The 17,739-nt window shown below is 38.7% G+C and overlaps 1 protein-coding gene across 2 annotated transcripts in view; it reads right to left on the reverse strand.

The window, feature by feature from the left end:
• Window positions 1–602: 602 nt before the first annotated feature.
• The window catches only part of ALDH1A1 (aldehyde dehydrogenase 1 family member A1), a 39,147-nt gene continuing 22,010 nt past the window's right edge, over window positions 603–17,739 (reverse strand). For both annotated transcript variants that reach the window (XM_009474361.2, XM_087742363.1), the window contains 7 exons: window positions 16,083–16,196; window positions 14,307–14,409; window positions 13,513–13,697; window positions 10,219–10,383; window positions 8,118–8,275; window positions 3,530–3,604; window positions 603–1,229 (listed from right to left, as the gene is read on the reverse strand). In XM_009474361.2, coding sequence (XP_009472636.2) covers window positions 1,157–1,229; window positions 3,530–3,604; window positions 8,118–8,275; window positions 10,219–10,383; window positions 13,513–13,697; window positions 14,307–14,409; window positions 16,083–16,196 — 873 coding nt within the window. In that variant the 3' untranslated portion in view covers window positions 603–1,156. The remainder of the gene's footprint in view (window positions 1,230–3,529; window positions 3,605–8,117; window positions 8,276–10,218; window positions 10,384–13,512; window positions 13,698–14,306; window positions 14,410–16,082; window positions 16,197–17,739) is intronic.

The raw sequence follows: 17,739 nt of genomic DNA on the forward strand, positions 1-17,739 counted from the left end.
ATGAAAAAAGGCATCCAGAGAAGAATCATAGGGTGAAAGCCTGATCTGGGTTTTGTTTTAACCATCTTGTTAAAAAAAAAAAAAAAAAAAAATTGACAAGCATATATGAATGAACAAAATCTCTTTCCTTTCAATACTGTGCAAATTATCCATACTTGCTGCTTAAAAATTTATGGTGTGCTATGTTCTTACTAACGGGCAGAGCTTGTACGTAAGGTTGTATGTAAGGCTGGCCTTCTGTAACAAGAGACGAATTGCAGCTCTGGGTTCAGTCCAGAGAAAATATGACCCTGTCAGTAGCAGGCTATGTAATTGCTGTACTTGCTGTCTGTAGACCGCTGTCCCAGAGCTTATCCAGTGGCTGCTGATGGTGAGTGGCCGTCAGAGGGTGCTGATAGCTGTGCTGGCAGAGAACTGTGAAACACCAAAGCTGCACAGACTGAGAGACCTTAGAGGTTATGATCAGCTTGGGACACATATGACTGCAGAGGGTCTTTATGAGAATAAACAGCTATATGAAAAAGAGAGGTCATACTTTCATGTGCTACATAGTGCCCAGTGGTAAAGCAGTGTAATAGAAAAGACTAATGAAAGGAACAATATTAGGTTTTGAAGGTGGATTTTAATATTGTTTAATATTATCCAGATTACATTTGTGTAGTATGATGAACAAATTCAGTAGTCTAAGAAATATATCTAGAAGTCTATTATTTTTGAAAGACACAGAAAAGTATCTATATGCAAATTACTTATAAGTGCTTTTGTTAAGGCCACAAAGAAAAGAAAATGCAAAGACACCTTGCCATCTAATATTTAGAAGACCACATAAATTCAAACTGTACCTGTAGAACACATTGAAAAAGGAACATTTTCATAGCACTACAGAGACCTTCCACTGAAAATAAAAAATAGTTCTTTCTTAACATGAATTTCAAAATTAGTTATCTATGTACCATTAAAGTTTCCTTTTCTCAGTTAATCACATTAAAATTTTCTACAGTATTCTTTATATTGTTAATGTAAGCAAGTATCTCTTATACAATCAGAAAGCAAAAAGGTTAGTGAATAATTTGGGATATAAAACTTTTCAGAATTCAAATAGCCCTTTCAGGCTATGTTTCATTTGAAGATGCTAAATTCTGCACCTCAAGCAGCATTATGAGTTCTTCTGTGGGATTTTGATTGTGACTGTCTTAACTTCTGTGTATTCATGAAGGCCATATTCTCCCCTAGATAAAAGAGAATGAAGAGCAATATTTATGCTAATGCTTTTTATATGAGTTATGTCCTGGATGGGATTTTTGGTGGTGCTGTACAATTGGCCAAATGTACAACAAGTATACCGAACATATTCTGTCTGTGCAGCTAGACTGCTGCTGGAAGCCTCTTGAAAAGCTACAGCAACTGCCTCCTGAGCAAATTTGGAGAGAGAGCAGTTTCGTTTCTGTGCAAAAGAATGGTGTTTAATCAATTTACTGCATTTCTAAACTGGGTGCAGCAAATCAGGCACATGTTAGGTCTTCCCAAGCATGGTCAACAAGTTATTTGCAAAGGCCTTCCTCTGATGTCAAGAGTTTTCTCCAGAGTCAATGAATAGATGCTTCTTCTCGAGTAAATGGGGGACATAATTAATCCACTATGAAGTCTCCCAGACAGTGAAAAACACTGAAATCTTACTGACATGTTATTAGCAGGATTCCACCTTTAGGTTTTACATGATGAGATGAAGCTTGCTTGTGTGCCTAGATGTTTGACATCTGACACAGTCAAACTATTTAGACATAATTGATTGTTTTATAGAACAACGGTTTGCTATAGTATAATGTTATCTAGGTATCACTGCCGTCTTACTAGATACATACAAATGCAAAACAGAAATCTCTGCTCAGGACTCTTATGCTGTAGGAAAATATTTACTGACTGTCTTAATTTCTAAAGTGGCATTCTGTTAGGACATGGCATTCCATAGTTTAATTCATAATGGTATTATCATTCCAAGACTTATAAAAGGAATTTTATTTTGGGATTCAAGGAAGTCGATGGCTTGACACACTGACTTCCTGATTATTTCAGTGCAGTTGTTTCACACATATTTCGCCTCTCCTAAAATGGATTGCCACATGTTTATAAAACTTTTTTCTATGGCAGACATCTGTGTGGTGCTAATTCCTTCCTTGCTCTTCAGCAGGAATATTTTTATTGGTCCACTAATTGTGATTTTGAACTAAGCATTAGGAAAAGCTTTATTTGCACAAAAGCTTAACTCCTTCAAAATGAACTGTTATAGAGAATATTAATCTTTATGATAGGCTATTATTGTCTTCCTGTTGTTTCCAGCAAATAAATCCCCAAAATATTTCTGCAAAAGGCTGTAATTAAGAATTGATGATCTCCCAATTTTTGGCACCCAGCAAATGCAAAACAGTCCTTGATAGTAATGGCCTAAATTATTGTGACATTTTCTAAAGCTCTCGACTTTGGCATAACTCTGTTTCCTTTGAAGGCAGTGGGAGCTTTGCCATCAGGAGCAGACTGAGTCCAGCGATGAGCAAGCACAAAACCCTAGCCTTTATCTCTTAAAAAAAATAGAAAAAAGAGAAAAAGAAGCTCTGAAGCACTTCACCTGCACACATGTTTTTTAATTACTTCTATTATTCATTAAAAGTACTATACATTTGGCTTAATAAAAGGGAAAAATTAGATGTTTTGATTTTTATTCATTGCTTTGAAAATAATTTGTTGTTCCCAGATATATGGCATTTTTAACAAAGGACTGCTTGCGATTTACGTTCCAAAAATACCCAGAAGATGTAATTCTACATAATGTAATGAACATGTATGATATCAAATGTTTCATGATGTAAGACATTACATGATTCTCTTGCTAATATGAAGATCGGGATGAATACAGATAAGACAGGACATGATTCAAATTGAAACTGGACTAAACCTTAGAAGTTTGAAAGAATTTGATTAGCTTATCATTTCTGTATAATCCTCCACTTCTCGTTTGGGAAAAGATCAAAGGTCCAAAGACTACAGAGGACTATTTTTGTTATAACTTTTGCCCAAGCTGGAATGTACTGTAAAAACATGGTTGTCACAAGACTTTTAAACTGAAAAATCTTGTTTAATTCAAGGATTATGAAACATCTTGTGTTTTCAAAAACCTAGCATTTAAAGGGGATTCAGAAACTACACACATATATATCTTCATGCAAATGACACTTTCTATATATATGCAAAAACTGTAAACTATAAACAATGATCAGTTTTGTATATTAGTAGACCGCAAGCTAATAAAAATGGTAATTTTGAACAAGTGTGTATCTAAGTAATTTTCTTATTTGTTTTATAGAGGAATTCTTTTCTTGATGTTGTCTCTGACAACATGAAGCTTCTAATCACTATATAGACTAATTTGACAGAATCTCAAATGGGGCATCCTAGTTATGAATGTTTAAAGTTGGGTTTTGGAATTTCATTTTGCAGTTCCTGTGAATCTACATTTTTAAAAGTATTTACTTACATTTCTCGTCCATTTCCTGACATCTTAAATCCTCCAAAAGGACACTGAGCAGACATTGCACTGTAACAATTAACCCTAGAACAAGAGGAAAATTACTTTTGACAGTGTGAAACAACTTTTTTCACTTCTGAAAAATCAGTGGGTTTTTGTTGACTGTAAAAAACCTATGGTGATATTCACACACTATATCTGAGTACTATATTTGCAAAAATATGTGCAATTCAAGGTTCAGAGAAACAAAGCATTACCAGAAACTACACTTATGATCAGGGTTCTAACACTCATCAAAGGTCTTCAAGCAGAGTGACAGTCATATCTTTCTCTGATAGTTATGATAAAATTCCTTACTAACTAGTGCATAAGCTCTCAAACCAAAGACTAGTCACAGTTAAATCTTCTGCAGGTACACTTCCAATAGATAATTCAAGATCGCTTTGGTAAGTATTTAGGAAGGTTTTTTTGGTTCTACTCAATGTTAAACCATATTCTGTATTGTGATTGAGAACAAAAATACAATAATGAGTAAGGAATTTCACAGGGGAATATGCAGTATGAAGTGTTTCGGCAGAAAGTGCATCCTGCTACCTACCTGAGAAGCTCTTTTTGTCTTGCAACATTGTCAAATCAGATATTCTCTATTTTCATATCTCCTGCTGCCAGTCTACTGGTTTCAACAAAAGAGATTTTGCTCATAGTTAAGTATTCCTAGACAGATCCACAATGATGTAAAACACAGTCGTTCCACATTTAATTTAAAATTTCTTCCATTTAAAGAACACCAACTCCTAAGTCAAAACTGTTAACTTATTTTTAGAAAGCGTATGTTTTTAGGTCACAGGACCTTGGCAGGAATTTGTGCTGGTTGCAAGTTCTTTCAGATACAATGTAAATTGGACACAGGTTTTGCATTCAAGTAAAATTGGTTGTTCTCTTTCTGACGCATTAAGATAACTCTAGGGAAATGCAGGTCTCTTATCAGTGATAGTCATTAGACTCAGTCTGCCGTTCGTCCAAGTTTTCACTCTTACATCTCTCAGCCTTTGCCTTTCCAGCTCCACGTAAGTTGCCTCTTTCTTTTCCATCACTGAAAATAGTTGTCCTTGTATTTAGAATCATAGAATCATAGAATCACAGAATCATAGAATTATTAAGGTTGGAAAAGACCCTTAAGACCATCGAGTCCAACCGTTAGCCTATCACTGCCAAGTCCACCACTAAACCATGCCCCTAAGCACCACGTCTACACGTCTTTTAAATACCTCCAGGGATGGAGACTCAACCACTTCCCTGGGCAGCTTGTTCCAGTGCCTGACTACACTCTATGTGAAGAAGTTTTTCCTAATATCCAGCCTAAAGTTCCCCTGGGGCAACTTGAGGCCGTTTCCTCTTGTCCTATCACTTGTTACTTGGGAGAAGAGACCAACACCCACCTCGCTACAACCTCCTTTCAGGTAGTTGTAGAGAGCAATAAGGTCTCCCCTCAGCCTCCTCTTCTCCAGACTAAACAAACCCAGCTCCCTCAGCCGCTCCTCATAAGACTTGTGCTCTAGACCCTTCACCAGCTTCATTGCCCTTCTTTGGATGCACTCTAGCACCTCAATGTCCTTCTTGTAGTGAGGGGCCCAAAACTGAACACAGTATTCAAGGTGCAGCCTCACCAGTGCCGAGTACAGGGGCACTATCACCTCCCTGGTCCTGCTGGCCACACTATTCCTGGTACAAGCCAGGAGGCCATTGGCTCTCTTGGCCACCTGAGCACACTGCTGGCTCATGTTCAGGCGGCTGTCAACCAACACCCCCAGGTCCTTTTCTGCCAGACAGCTCTCCAGCCACTCCTCCCCCAGTCTGTAGCGTTGCATGGGGTTGTTGTGAGCCCAGTGCAGGAGCTGGCACTGAGTCTTGTTGAACCTCATACAGTTGGCCCTGGCCCAACAGTCCAGCCTGTCCAGATCCCTCTGTAGGGCCTTCCTACCCTCCAGCAGATCAACACTTCCACCCAACTTGGTGTCATCTGCAAACTTACTGAGGGTGTACTCAATCCCCTCATCCAGATCATCGATAAAGATATTAAACAGGACTGGCCCCAATACTGAGCCCTGGGGAATACCACTCGTGACCAGTCGCCAACTGGATTTGACTCTATTCACCACCACTCTCTGGGCTTGGCCGTCCAGCCAGTTTTTAACTCAGCACAGAGTGCACTTGTCCAAGCTGTGAGCAGCCAGTTTCTCCAGGAGAATGCTGTGGGAGACAGTGTCAAAGGTCTTCCTAAAGTGCAGGTAGACAACATCCACAGCCTTCCCCTCATCCACTAAGCGGGTCACCTTGTCATAGAAGGAGATCAGGTTGGTCAAGCAGGATTTTCCTTTCATGAACCCATGCTGGCTCAGCCTGATCCCCCAGTTATCCCGCACGTGCTGCGTAATGGCACTCAAGATGATCTGCTCCATGACCTTCCCTGGCACCGAGGTCAGGCTGACAGGCCTGTAGTTCCCTCCTTCTGATCCTTCTTGTAGATGGGTGTCACATTTGCTAAGTTCCAGTCATCTGGAACCTCTCCAGTTGACCAAGACTGTTGGTAAATGATGGAAAGTGGCTTGGCAAGCTCCTCTGCCAGCTCCCTCAGAACGCTTGGGTGGATCCCGTCTGGCCCCATAGACCTGTGGGCATCCAGGTGGAGAACTGGGTCACTGACTGTTACCTCTTCGATTATTGGGGCTTCATTCTGTTTCCTATTTCCATCTCCCAGCTCAGCGGCCTGACTATTAAAGACTGCAGCAAAGAAGGCATTAAGTACCTCAGCCTTCTCCTCGTCCTTTGTGGCGATGTTTCCCTCTGCATCCAGCAAAGGACAGAGATTCTCCTTGGCCCTCCTTTTGTCATTGATATATTTGTAAAAACATTTTTTGTTATCCTTCACTGCAGTGGCCAGTTTAAGTTCTAGCTGGGCCTTTGCCTTTCTAATTTTCTTCCTGCATAACCTAACGATATCCTTGTAGTCTTCCTGAGCCACCTGCCCCTTCTTCCAAAGGTGGTAAGCTCTCCTTTTTTGCTGAATTCCAGCCAAAGCTCTCTGTTCAGCCAGGCCAGTCTTCTCCCCCGCCTGCTTGACTTATGGCACATGGGGACGGCCTGTTCCTGTGCCTTTAAGACTTCCTTCTTGAATACCATCCAGCCTTCCTGGACTCCTTTGCCCTTCAGGATTGCCTCCCAAGGGACTCTCCCAACCAGACTCCTAAACAGGCCAAAGTCTGCCCTTCTGAAGTTCAGGGCAGAGGGTTTGCTGACCCCCTTCCTTACTTCTCCAACAATTGAAAACTCTATCATTTCATGGTCACTGAACCCAAGACAGCCTCTGACCACCACATCGCCCACCAGGCCTTCTCTGTTCATAAACAGCAGGTCCAGCAGGCACCTCCCCTGGTTGGCTCGCTTACCAGCTGCGTCAGTAAGTTATCTTCCACACACTCCACGAACCTCTGAGACTGTTTCTTCTCTGCTGTGTTGCATTTCCAGCAGATATCTGGTAAGTTGAAGTCTCCCACGAGAACAAGGGCTAGAGATTGTGAGACTTCAGCCAGCCACTTGTAGAATACTTCATCTGTTTCTGCATCTTGGTTGAGTGGTCTATAACAGACTCCCACCAGGATATCTGCCTTGTTGGCCTTCCCCCTGATCTTTACTCATAAGCACTCAACCTTATCATTACCTTTGTTGAGCTCTAGACAGTCAAAACACTCTCTAATGTACAAGGCTACCCCACCACCTCTGCTTCCTTGCCTCTCCCTTCTGAAAAGCTTGTAGCCATCCATTGCAGCACTCCAGTTGTGCGAGTCATCCCACCATGTTTCTGTGATGATAGTGACTACGTCATAGTTTTCCTGCCCCATAATGGCTTCCAACTCCTGTTTATTGCCCGTGCTGCGTGCATTGGTGTAAATGCACTTCAGTTGGGCTATTGATCTCTTCTCCAATACAGGCATGCCACCGCTAGGCTCATCCCTAGCAAGCCTGGTTTTATCCCCTTCCCCCTTCAAATCTAGTTTAAAGCTCTTTCAATGAGGCCTTTTAACTCCTGAGCTAGACTTGTAGCAGTTCTGCCCCACTTGTGTTTCCTTCCTTTTCTCAATAACATTTTATCAATTTTTTCCATCACAGGTGGACGTTCTGCCCAAGTTAATGGCTACAGAACTTCAGATAATTAATTTCTTTACACAGTACAGAAAACGATCCCTGCAAATTAAGTATGTATAGGGCTATCCCCAGATCCTGAATGGAAAGGAGAGTGGCACTCTCACTGTATTCCCTTTTGTCTCCTTTCCTTTTTAGCAAGTCAATTCCCTTTTTCAGCCTAAGTTTACAGGTCAATTGTGTGAAGACTTACAAGAAATATTTACTTAATAGCATGTTAAGTATAGAAAGGTGAGGGGAAGAGAGACGCAGGATGATGGCATTAATCTGCCTCTCTAAAGATGACAAGGAATTGAAATATAAAAATATAGCACCCAAAGAAGTGCTAAAATGTCCTACAATTACTGCCATTGGCACCTGCAGTTCTGAAGGAAGAATTAAAAAAGCCATTACTTACCATACTGTTCCAGCTTGAAGAGCAGCTGCAAACGTCAGTGCTTTATCAATGTCTTTGGTAAAAACTGCTGCTGCTAAGCCATAGGTAGTATTATTTGCCCTCTTGATAACTTCATCTATAGTTTTAAACTTCATGATTTGTTGAACAGGTCCAAATATCTGTTTCAGACACATGTAAACATATGAAGCGGACTAGGATAGCTTACTATTTTAAATAATTTATATTTTTAAAATTTCTTTCTGTCAGATAGCCTTATTCCTGAATTCATTCAGTCAAGAGTGTACATCTCAGAACAGAGTTCTAAAAAGGATTATAAATGCACATAAAGGTAAGATTTTTGTAGTATGGAGCAAATCAAGATAGCTTATTGTGAAATGAGTAATAAATAAATAAATAAAACAATAAATTATGAAAGCAAATAAATAAAGATGAAACGATACCCACCATAAAAGTAGTTAGCATGGAGTCACAGTGTGTTACATATCTATATTGGTTACCAATGAAGTGGTATTTTCTTGATAAGCTCCAGTTTTAGAGTTGAGAAAGACATTCAACCTTTCCTTCGACTAAACTTTTTATTAGACTTTTATCTCTGTAGGTAGTTGCACAACTGGGCATGTATGCCAAGTGAAACAACTAATACTGCTTTCCATATGGGTGTTACACGAGATAATAGTCTCTCAGGCTCAGCTTTCCCACTACTGCTGCTTTGTGTTCTCAGCCAGAGGTGCCCATACCCACCACACAGTGCCAAGTCTGTGTAGGGCAAGGGGGCATTACCACATCTAATTACTTCTGTTCCCATAGATCATGAGCTTTCTAATTTAATTACCTGGAAAGTGTTTAGTGCTAGTTTCTAACTAGAGTTGGAGGGATTGATTTACACAGATCAGAAAACCACTGAATGTTCCCCCACTGTTCAAACTGTGAGTTTCAGAACCTGGATATTCTTTAAATTGCCTTGGCTGTCTGGGGTTTCATGATTCAATACACTCAAAATAGTGTGAGAGAAGCACTTTTTGTACTGGTGATGCAAAGGACACTAATAGATCTGTGAAGAAACATACCTCTCTGCAGTTTCCTACCTGCCTCCCAGACCAGCACAAACAATCTAAATTATTTCTCATACAGCTCTCTCCTCTTGTGCAGCTCTCTGCCCATCACAATTAACTCTAGATGCTCTGGTGTTCATTTTAATTCAGCCTGTTGACTCTTGCTGAATGTACTAGGTATGTTCAGCAGACTGCATCAGCAGTATCGCTGGCTATATAAAGCAACAACTAGATTTGTAACAGTTTTGAAGGAGCTTTCTAGTATGAAGAAGTATAATGGACACCAATTGCAGCACAATTGCAGCAGTTATTAATCAAGATGAATGTAAAAAAGCACAGAGAAAAGGTCATGACTGGACTTACAGGCTGTGTTTACAGAACTGTTTTTCTTAATGGCATAGGAGCTCTGCACTCCTAACTCTCTCCTGTTCCTGGCAGATGAACACTGCTGCCCTGGCACTGCCACCTTAGTTGGGTCAGTAAAAGCTCCTTCAATGCTGTGTAGACACATTTGCAAACTGATCTAGGTTAAATAACCCTGCAAAGGCAAAACTCTGCTTTGTTGTAATTGTCACCAACAAAATGCCTGTGGAAGAACAATCTAACTATTTTCTTTTACTGCAAAATAGCTGCTTGGTGCGCATTGTGTCCAAACCCCAACTCAAGTGGCTCCTTAGGCAGTGCAAAGGGTTCACAAGCTGTGCCTTCAAGGTTTGCTTCTCTGTTACAGGTTCCTGTGACTCTGATATGTGAGACATTGGCAGTATGGGGTGATGTAAACGATCCAAAATTCAATGTTTCCTATCTACTGCCATCTTAAGCTAGAGCCTTTGAGGGCAGGCCAGCCTCATACTCCTCTCCCTCACCTCCACTGAGTTGGTGAAATGGGCATCAGAAACCAAGAAAAGCATTTTAAACACCAGCAGGATGGAACGACAGATTTACTGAGTGTTTTTGTGTAGCCACTTGACCTACTAAATGGATATTTTGTACAGACATTTAAACAGAAAATCTTCAGTGAGAATACAGACTGCCAAGGATTTATTTACCTCTTCTTTGGCAATGCGCATATCATCTGTAACATTAGAAAAAACTGTGGGCTGGATGAAGTAACCTTTGTCTCCCCATGGACCTCCTCCACATTCCAGTTTGGCTCCTTCTTTTTTCCCACTCTCAATTAGCTCCAGGATTTTTTGAAACTGCTCCTTATCAATCTAAATGAAAAGATATTACAGGGATGAAAACAGCACACACTGATAACATTTGTTCTTCTAACTCATTAACCAAAACCTAACAATGTTCCAGGTTTGTTCAACTGCATGTGTTGAAGTGCAACAGCTGGAGAGAGCTGCAAATATTCTTGTCACTAACTTCTCAAAACTTTGCAGACTTTTCTCAAATAGACCAGTAATCAGAAATTTGACATATGAGAATCAGCTGTAGAGGGACTGATATCCTGGTTTTCTTTAGCGAAAGAAAGAAAAGAAATCTATAAAATGAATGTGTTTTATACTTCTCCCAGTACTCTTCCCAACTGCAAATGGTTCATCAAAATAAAAATTGCTGAGCTTGTTTCTGCAAAAATAACAGAGGGCTTGGTCTAGCCAGCAAAACTCTTCTCTGCTTCACTAGGTCTGGTAGATTGGCCGTACTCTTTTTCTAAGCTATTACAGGAAGCTAAAAAGCAACAATAAAATACAACTGAAATTCAATGCTGTTTTCAGTTCATTCTGATTTATTAGTGGAATAAAGACACTTACATTTGTGGTTTGAGAAACACAGATGGCAGATTGTTTATGGTATGAAGCCAATCTCTGCCCCTCCACTCACCCAAGCCTACCAACAAATTTAACATATGCCAAGCATGTTGTAGTTTGGCTCTATAGTATAGAAAAATGCATGGTCTTTGGCTGGAAAAGGAGTTTATGGTGACAGTACAATAGGGGCTTATATTTCTCTAACCCTTTCTGGTTTTTAGTGACAAAGTGGATAAAAGGAAATAGTGTAAATGGGGACTAGAAACAGATCACACATCATTTCCTCTCTTCCCCTCTCCAAATCAACCAATCACCACTTCAGGCCTGAAGGGAAATTGTGCACAAGATAACATTTATGTCAAGAAAAACTCAATAGTAAAGCTTGTTTGGTAGAGGCCCCTAACACCCTCTTTTTTTTTTTTTTTTTTTTTTTATTTGTTCTATTTTCAGAGTTCAGCCCTTCAAGCACTGGGTCATTAAAGATACTGACATTACTTCTAGGGGAACTCTTCACAGAAGCTTCTTCTCTGTGATCAGACTCATCAGTCGGCAGAGTAGGTGTGTATCTTATTCTCTTATTTGTGCAATAAAAAGGTTGCATTTCTGTTTAAGCAACAAGTTTTACCATGGTCATAGAACACAATAATATTTTCAAAGGTTCTGGGGAATCCTGGATGTGTATTAGACTAAACAGCTATTTATCTAAAGCTGTGACAAAAGCTTATATTCACAAGGATATGAATTTATAAGGATATTTATAAGGAGGTGATTTTTAGTTTGCTGTGCTCTCTTTGTAATTTTGCTTTCAAACAATTGTCTTACTGCGTGCTGAAGACATAAAATTTATGCCACCCTCGTGGCCAAATATCTTTTGTGGATTAACATCTTGAAGAGAAGACGATGTTTAGATGATACAGCTCACATTGCTGTCAGTCATTCCTTTGATATTATTATCATCATTATTTTCCTTAATAGTGTGTGAATTAGCATATATATGATCCTTTGAATTCCAGTAGGGCCTTTGGCTCTTCTTTGGTACTCACTGTGCAAAGCATTACCCAAACTTGCTGCCTGAGGCAGGTGCTGCCCCAGAGGACCTGTGAACTGGAGGACAAATATGGCTTTCAAGAAGGCTCTATGACAAGAGAGCACAGTGACTATGCCTGATACAGCCTAATGTTTTTTGTTTCTAGAAAGAATTAGTCAATGCACAACAAGAAATTTGAAGACAAAGAGAGATATTTAACATAAATACCACAAAAGAAATGCACCTAAACTGCATGGTTACAATTTTCCATTAAATGGGATCATAACTGTTCTAAAAGGAGAAACTTTGCTAACCAGTGAAAAAGTTAAGATTTCTGTTAAAGCTTGCTAAGAAGAAAAAGAGGCCAAGAAGGGCAAATGATGAGACTGGAGGAGAAAAGAGTCTTCATGTGCTTTCAAATGTTTTCAGTAATGCTTTTTTCCAAATGTTTAACCTTCCTTTTTTTTTTTAGTAAAAGTTTACTTTCATCTCTTATTTAAATTGTTAGCATGAATTTCAAACTTAGTAAAGCCACAATAACATGAGAGGGGATTCCTGTTAATTTTGTATTAGCTGTACAGCAGACACCTGGAGTTTACTTGTTTCAGTCTTCCTGCCCTCTGGCATTTAAATTTATTCAGCTGAACATGTTAGCTTGTTAGCAAGACACATTGCAGGATATCAAAACAGCATCCTTACTATTGTTAAATTCTCCAAAGCTTTTTTGGCTTGGAATGCAGTTTTACAGTTTACTTGGTGTCTTTGATTACATAAAATGACTGTGATAACCAATGAAGAACACATTACTTTATCAAATGTGTGGGAGTTGCTTTGTCTCTAGCTTTTGCTTTGTCTCTAATACAGTTCCTTTATTCTGTGACAACCAAATATGTGCATAATAGCTCTGCCAAGAAAGCGTATATCCTGTAGTACAAGCTGATATGGGAATAAGACTCTAGATGAAAACTAATTTAACAATGCTCTAATGTGATCCACTGAATCCACAGCATTGTGATAGCTATGCTTTTTAATGTTGCATTTTAGCATTCATTTAATGGGGAAGCTGTTGGCATAACTTTTTACCATAAGCAGGAAAAAGTACAAAATGATGCATTTTAATTGTGTAATATTCTAAAACTGAGAATAGCATAATGAAACACTAACACCATAAAAAAGGGGAAAAGACACTATTAAATTTTATTTCCTTAAGCTACTCACTTACAGTGGCACTATTTGAATGTAATGTTAGCAATCTCTGACATTGGAGATTGTATTTGTGCTTTTACAGCTGTTGCGTTGGAGCTTTCTCAAAGCATTTCAGTTCTATATAATTGTTCCCATTCCATAATAAAAGGAACTAGAAAAGAGAAAGAAACCTCACCCTTAGGCCTATGATAGTTGCACAACCAACCATCACTCCAGTTTCTTCCTCCTGGTTCTCCAGAGTAACCACTAGACAACTGTACCTAGCCTTGAAACTAATACAACAATAGGTTTTGAAGTACATTAAACTGTGATATTGTGTCACAATTATATTGAAAACATGTAACATTACTTACTTGAGGGCCTTGCTGCACACCAGGCGACAAAGGATTCCCAAGAGTATACTTCTTTGCTCGTTCAATGCTCCGGCGAACAAACTCATCATAAATAGGCTCTTCAACAAAAATCCTAGATCCTGCTATACAACACTGTCCCTGGTGGTAGAACAGACCAATATGTGCAAATTCCACAGCAGTGTCCACTGCAAAGAAATGCAGAGTTTATCAGACCATAAACTTGAATGGTCATGTCATAAATTCTTTACAAACCTTTTTTCACTCCATCTCTTTCCCTTTTTAGCAATTTTTATTTTTATGGCCCTTTAAAACACAGATATTCATCCATTTACTTATGTCCAAAACTACTCTTATCAAGAGTAGCACGGTACACCTAGACACACATTCAGTTGTTCTATGTGAAATGTAGATTCAACATTATTTGCCCTATCAGCAGTACCAAGAGGAATATTCAGCTAGAAAGGTAATAAACCTGTATAAGAATCATCTAGCTACTTTTGGTTCTGCATTCATGTTGTATTAGGACGATCCTTAATTACAGTAAGGGTGGACAGATTTTCAGAGGTTCATATACATTCAGGAGCCACCAATTTTTGGTGGCAACCTAATTTAAAACTATTGCATGACCAGAAAACATTAAAAAGTACTTTTATTCAAATATTATATTACAAATTAAATTTATATAAAATCAATATATCTTATTAAAATTAAACAGATAGAAATAATTTACTGACAAAGAAAAGAACATGGGACTTGCAAAAGTAGTAGGGTTATATAGTAAATACGCTACTAACAGTCTGCATCTGCAAATATAATGTTAGGACTTTTTCCTCCAAGTTCCAATGTAACTCTCTTCAGATTGCTCTTTCCTGCTGCTTCTTTAATCAGTTTGCCAACCTAAAAGGTAGGGAGAGAACAACTTAATCTCAAAATGTTTATTATGACCTCAGTAACATTTCTTTGAGTTCCTCAAAAGTGAAAATCAGCTCACAGTTGTCTGCTATCCCAGTAATTGTAGAAATAAAAAATAAATTAAAAACAAAACAAAACAAAACATATGAAAAGAGGAGTCAGGGTGCAAACCAGGAATGCTTTCTAGAAGAGTTTCCCCTGGACACACTGATGTTAACTGCCAAAGATGTCTGGTCCTTTTTTGGTTACCACCATTCTACATGCTTGTATCTGTAATCTAAAGTAGGCACTGATTTCTGCTCTACCAGTTACTCCCACGAGGTTGAAATTCCTCTGTTTTATACATGGGAAAGCCCTTTGATACACAAAGTGTATGAGAGAAAAAGTAGGTATCTACACAGCCTGCATGGCCAACTCTTCCTTATTCCATTTTCTCCCTTAGAAGAAAGAAGAAAAGGAAATAGACACTGTGAGGCAGAATGCCTACCCTACTTCTTTCCATTGATGGCATAATTAAAGGAACTACTTAATATGAATTGTCCTGGAAAAACTGTGAAGGGAAAACATGCTTGTAGTCCTTGCGGCTTTGGCCTGTAACTGCTCATGTGTAGCAACCATTCGATAGCTTCCTCCCTCTGCCAGCCTTCCTGCCTTCATTTCTTGCTGCTAAATTACACTGTCAGAAGAAGAGAACTGTCACCAAAGTCTATGAATACACCCTCTGGTCCACCTGCCTTTGAAGGGACATGGGGTACTAGGAATTGTAGTTGTTACTGTCCATTGGGAACATCTGTGGGATATTTCTCAGATGTTGGGGTTTTGGGTTGTTTTCTTTTCCTGTTACTTTAGAGCTAAAGGTTTCTAAGAATAAACATAGCTCTTGCACTCAGTGTGTACTGATCCTTGACAAGAGACAATGATATTTAGCTTTGCAGTGTACATCCAAGAAGTTAAGAGACCAGTTGGCAGCTCTTCCATGTAGCATGTGTACGGACAGATAATATAATGAACTGTGTTAAGGATATAGTTATATAAAGCCTGCACTGACAAATCTTTGATCATATCACTCCCAGTTCTTCAGAGTGACGGCTAGGGAAAATTAACAGTGACCTTCCTTTCAATTACTAAACTGATACATATTCAGATACACTTCCTAAGACCACCCAATGTTCATCAGTATCATTCAAATAATAAAAAGCCATCATCTCACCTAAGTGTGTGCAGAACCAGGAATGAGTTTTCTGAAGTACCTTCCTACCATCCTGTTGTTATTAAAATTAAGGAGAAAGGAGCACAGCCTGTTTAACTTTTTTGCATTTTTTAAAATAGTTATTCTTAAAAAAAGAAGCAAACAAAAAGTTATGAAAATATTTTCATTTTAAAGGACAAGACTTAAAATAGCCTTGGTATACTAGAATCTATTGTATCTCATGGAGTGCCTTTGTTTGAAGGGCTTTCCTGCCATACAAACATTGTTTAAATATGTTTAAAGTTAATAATAACCAACAAATCATTAAACAGACTTTGTTTAACAAACCAGCAGCCAAAAGAAAGAAAAAAGTTAAAATAGTTACATAGAACAAGTTAGACATTAAATCATTACTGGGAATCAGAGGGGCACATTTCCTGCTTATATTTTCTTTCATTCGTTATAGTACCTCTGTGGAGCCTGTGAAAGCTACTTTATCTACATCCATGTGGTGAGAAATTGCTGCTCCAGCGGTGGGTCCAAAGCCTGGCACAATGTTCACAACTCCAGGTGGAAATCCTGCCTGAATTGAAAGAGACAACCCTGTAAATTTGGGGAAGTGTAATGACTAGAAGAACATGTCTCATATAGTCTTACTTCCCTTTTCAGTTCTCCAGCTACCTTTTCTCAGTCATACAGTTATTCTCAGCCCTAGAGCCCCAAATGTGTTCATTCTCATGATTTATGCCCTTTTTCCCTCATCTGTCTTTTAGGCTATTGAACTGGCCCTTTTTAAAAAAAAAAAAATTAGTTCTTTTTCAGTGCCATTGCCAAGGAATAAATTTATTTTTTTCCTTTCTCCCCCAGTCAGATGTGTAAATAAAAAGATTGCTTAATTTCATGTCTGCTTCATTAAAGCTATTTGAATCATCCTGTGTGCTTGCTGACTTCTGCTCATTATCACTCACACTAGATGGAATTTAATTAATGATCTGCTGACTTACTTACACTGAAATTCTATTAGGAAAAATGATGGAAATAGTACTTCAAACTCAATGTCTTTGCTTCTTCCTCTGGAAGTGGGTTGAAAGTAAAGAGTAGGCAACATAAGAATTTACAGCACAGCAGATGCAGATCAGCTACCAAGCATGAAAAAGCTGGCTGAGATATGCACAGTTCCAGTATCTTGCAAATTTTCTATTTAAAGAGGCTTTTCCTGTGGGCCAAATCAAACCTATTGTTTCCCACCAATTCTATATCAGTTATGTTCCATTTATAGGCAAAATCAGTTATTTTCTTCCAACAGCTTGTCAGGCAAACTCCCATGGATGTGTGAAGTGTAGCTGGATTTTCTGCTGGCTTATGAAGAAGCTATGGCATCTCAAAGGCACTTGCAGAGCAAGCATAGGATTAGAAGACCAAAAAGATGCATCTGCTCTACTATCACTTAAATGAGCCTCTTTTTAGCATTAAACAGGACTTTGGAATTACATGCAAAGGTTCCATTTTCATTTGGAAAATGGTGAATTTCAGCTGGTGAGTTACAGCTCCTAAAGCTCATGTTCTGCATTATGGATACCAGACAATTACTTTTGTTCGAGCAACTTTGGTCCCTTATAGGTTCATGCTCAGATACATTCTGTCAATGCTTTTTATGCTCATTTAATATTCCAGATGAATATTTACCCTGGAAATGATGATACAATGGGGTTCCTTCCATTTGCTTAGCATTGCGTTTCATACTTAATTTGTAGAGTAAAGTAAGAAGAATATTTTTTATGGGACTAATTCACAGTCTCACTTTGGGCATTTAACTTCCATATCTATAGTAGAAGCTATTGTCTACATATTAGCAAAGGAGCCTTGTGAGGACTATTAAGAAGGATAGTGAGGATTACCAAAAGTGACTATATTTTTTTTTTAATGTGGACACTTGACAAGTAGAAAGTTAAATTAGATATTCAGATAGTTTCACAACAAGTTTAAAGCAGCTACTGAAGTGATCGCTGAGGTTTTGATCACTATCAGGGATTTGGGCTCCAACTTTATTCTGGTAATCTGAGTGTAAATTAAAACTCAACTAGATCTGGGTGCATAAATCTTGAAGGACTTTATAATATAAATAT

Source organism: Nipponia nippon, unplaced genomic scaffold, assembly GCF_047370975.1.
Source record: "Nipponia nippon isolate SJK-2023a ecotype South Korea unplaced genomic scaffold, ASM4737097v1 scaffold_8, whole genome shotgun sequence".
Lineage (NCBI taxonomy): Eukaryota > Metazoa > Chordata > Aves > Pelecaniformes > Threskiornithidae > Nipponia > Nipponia nippon.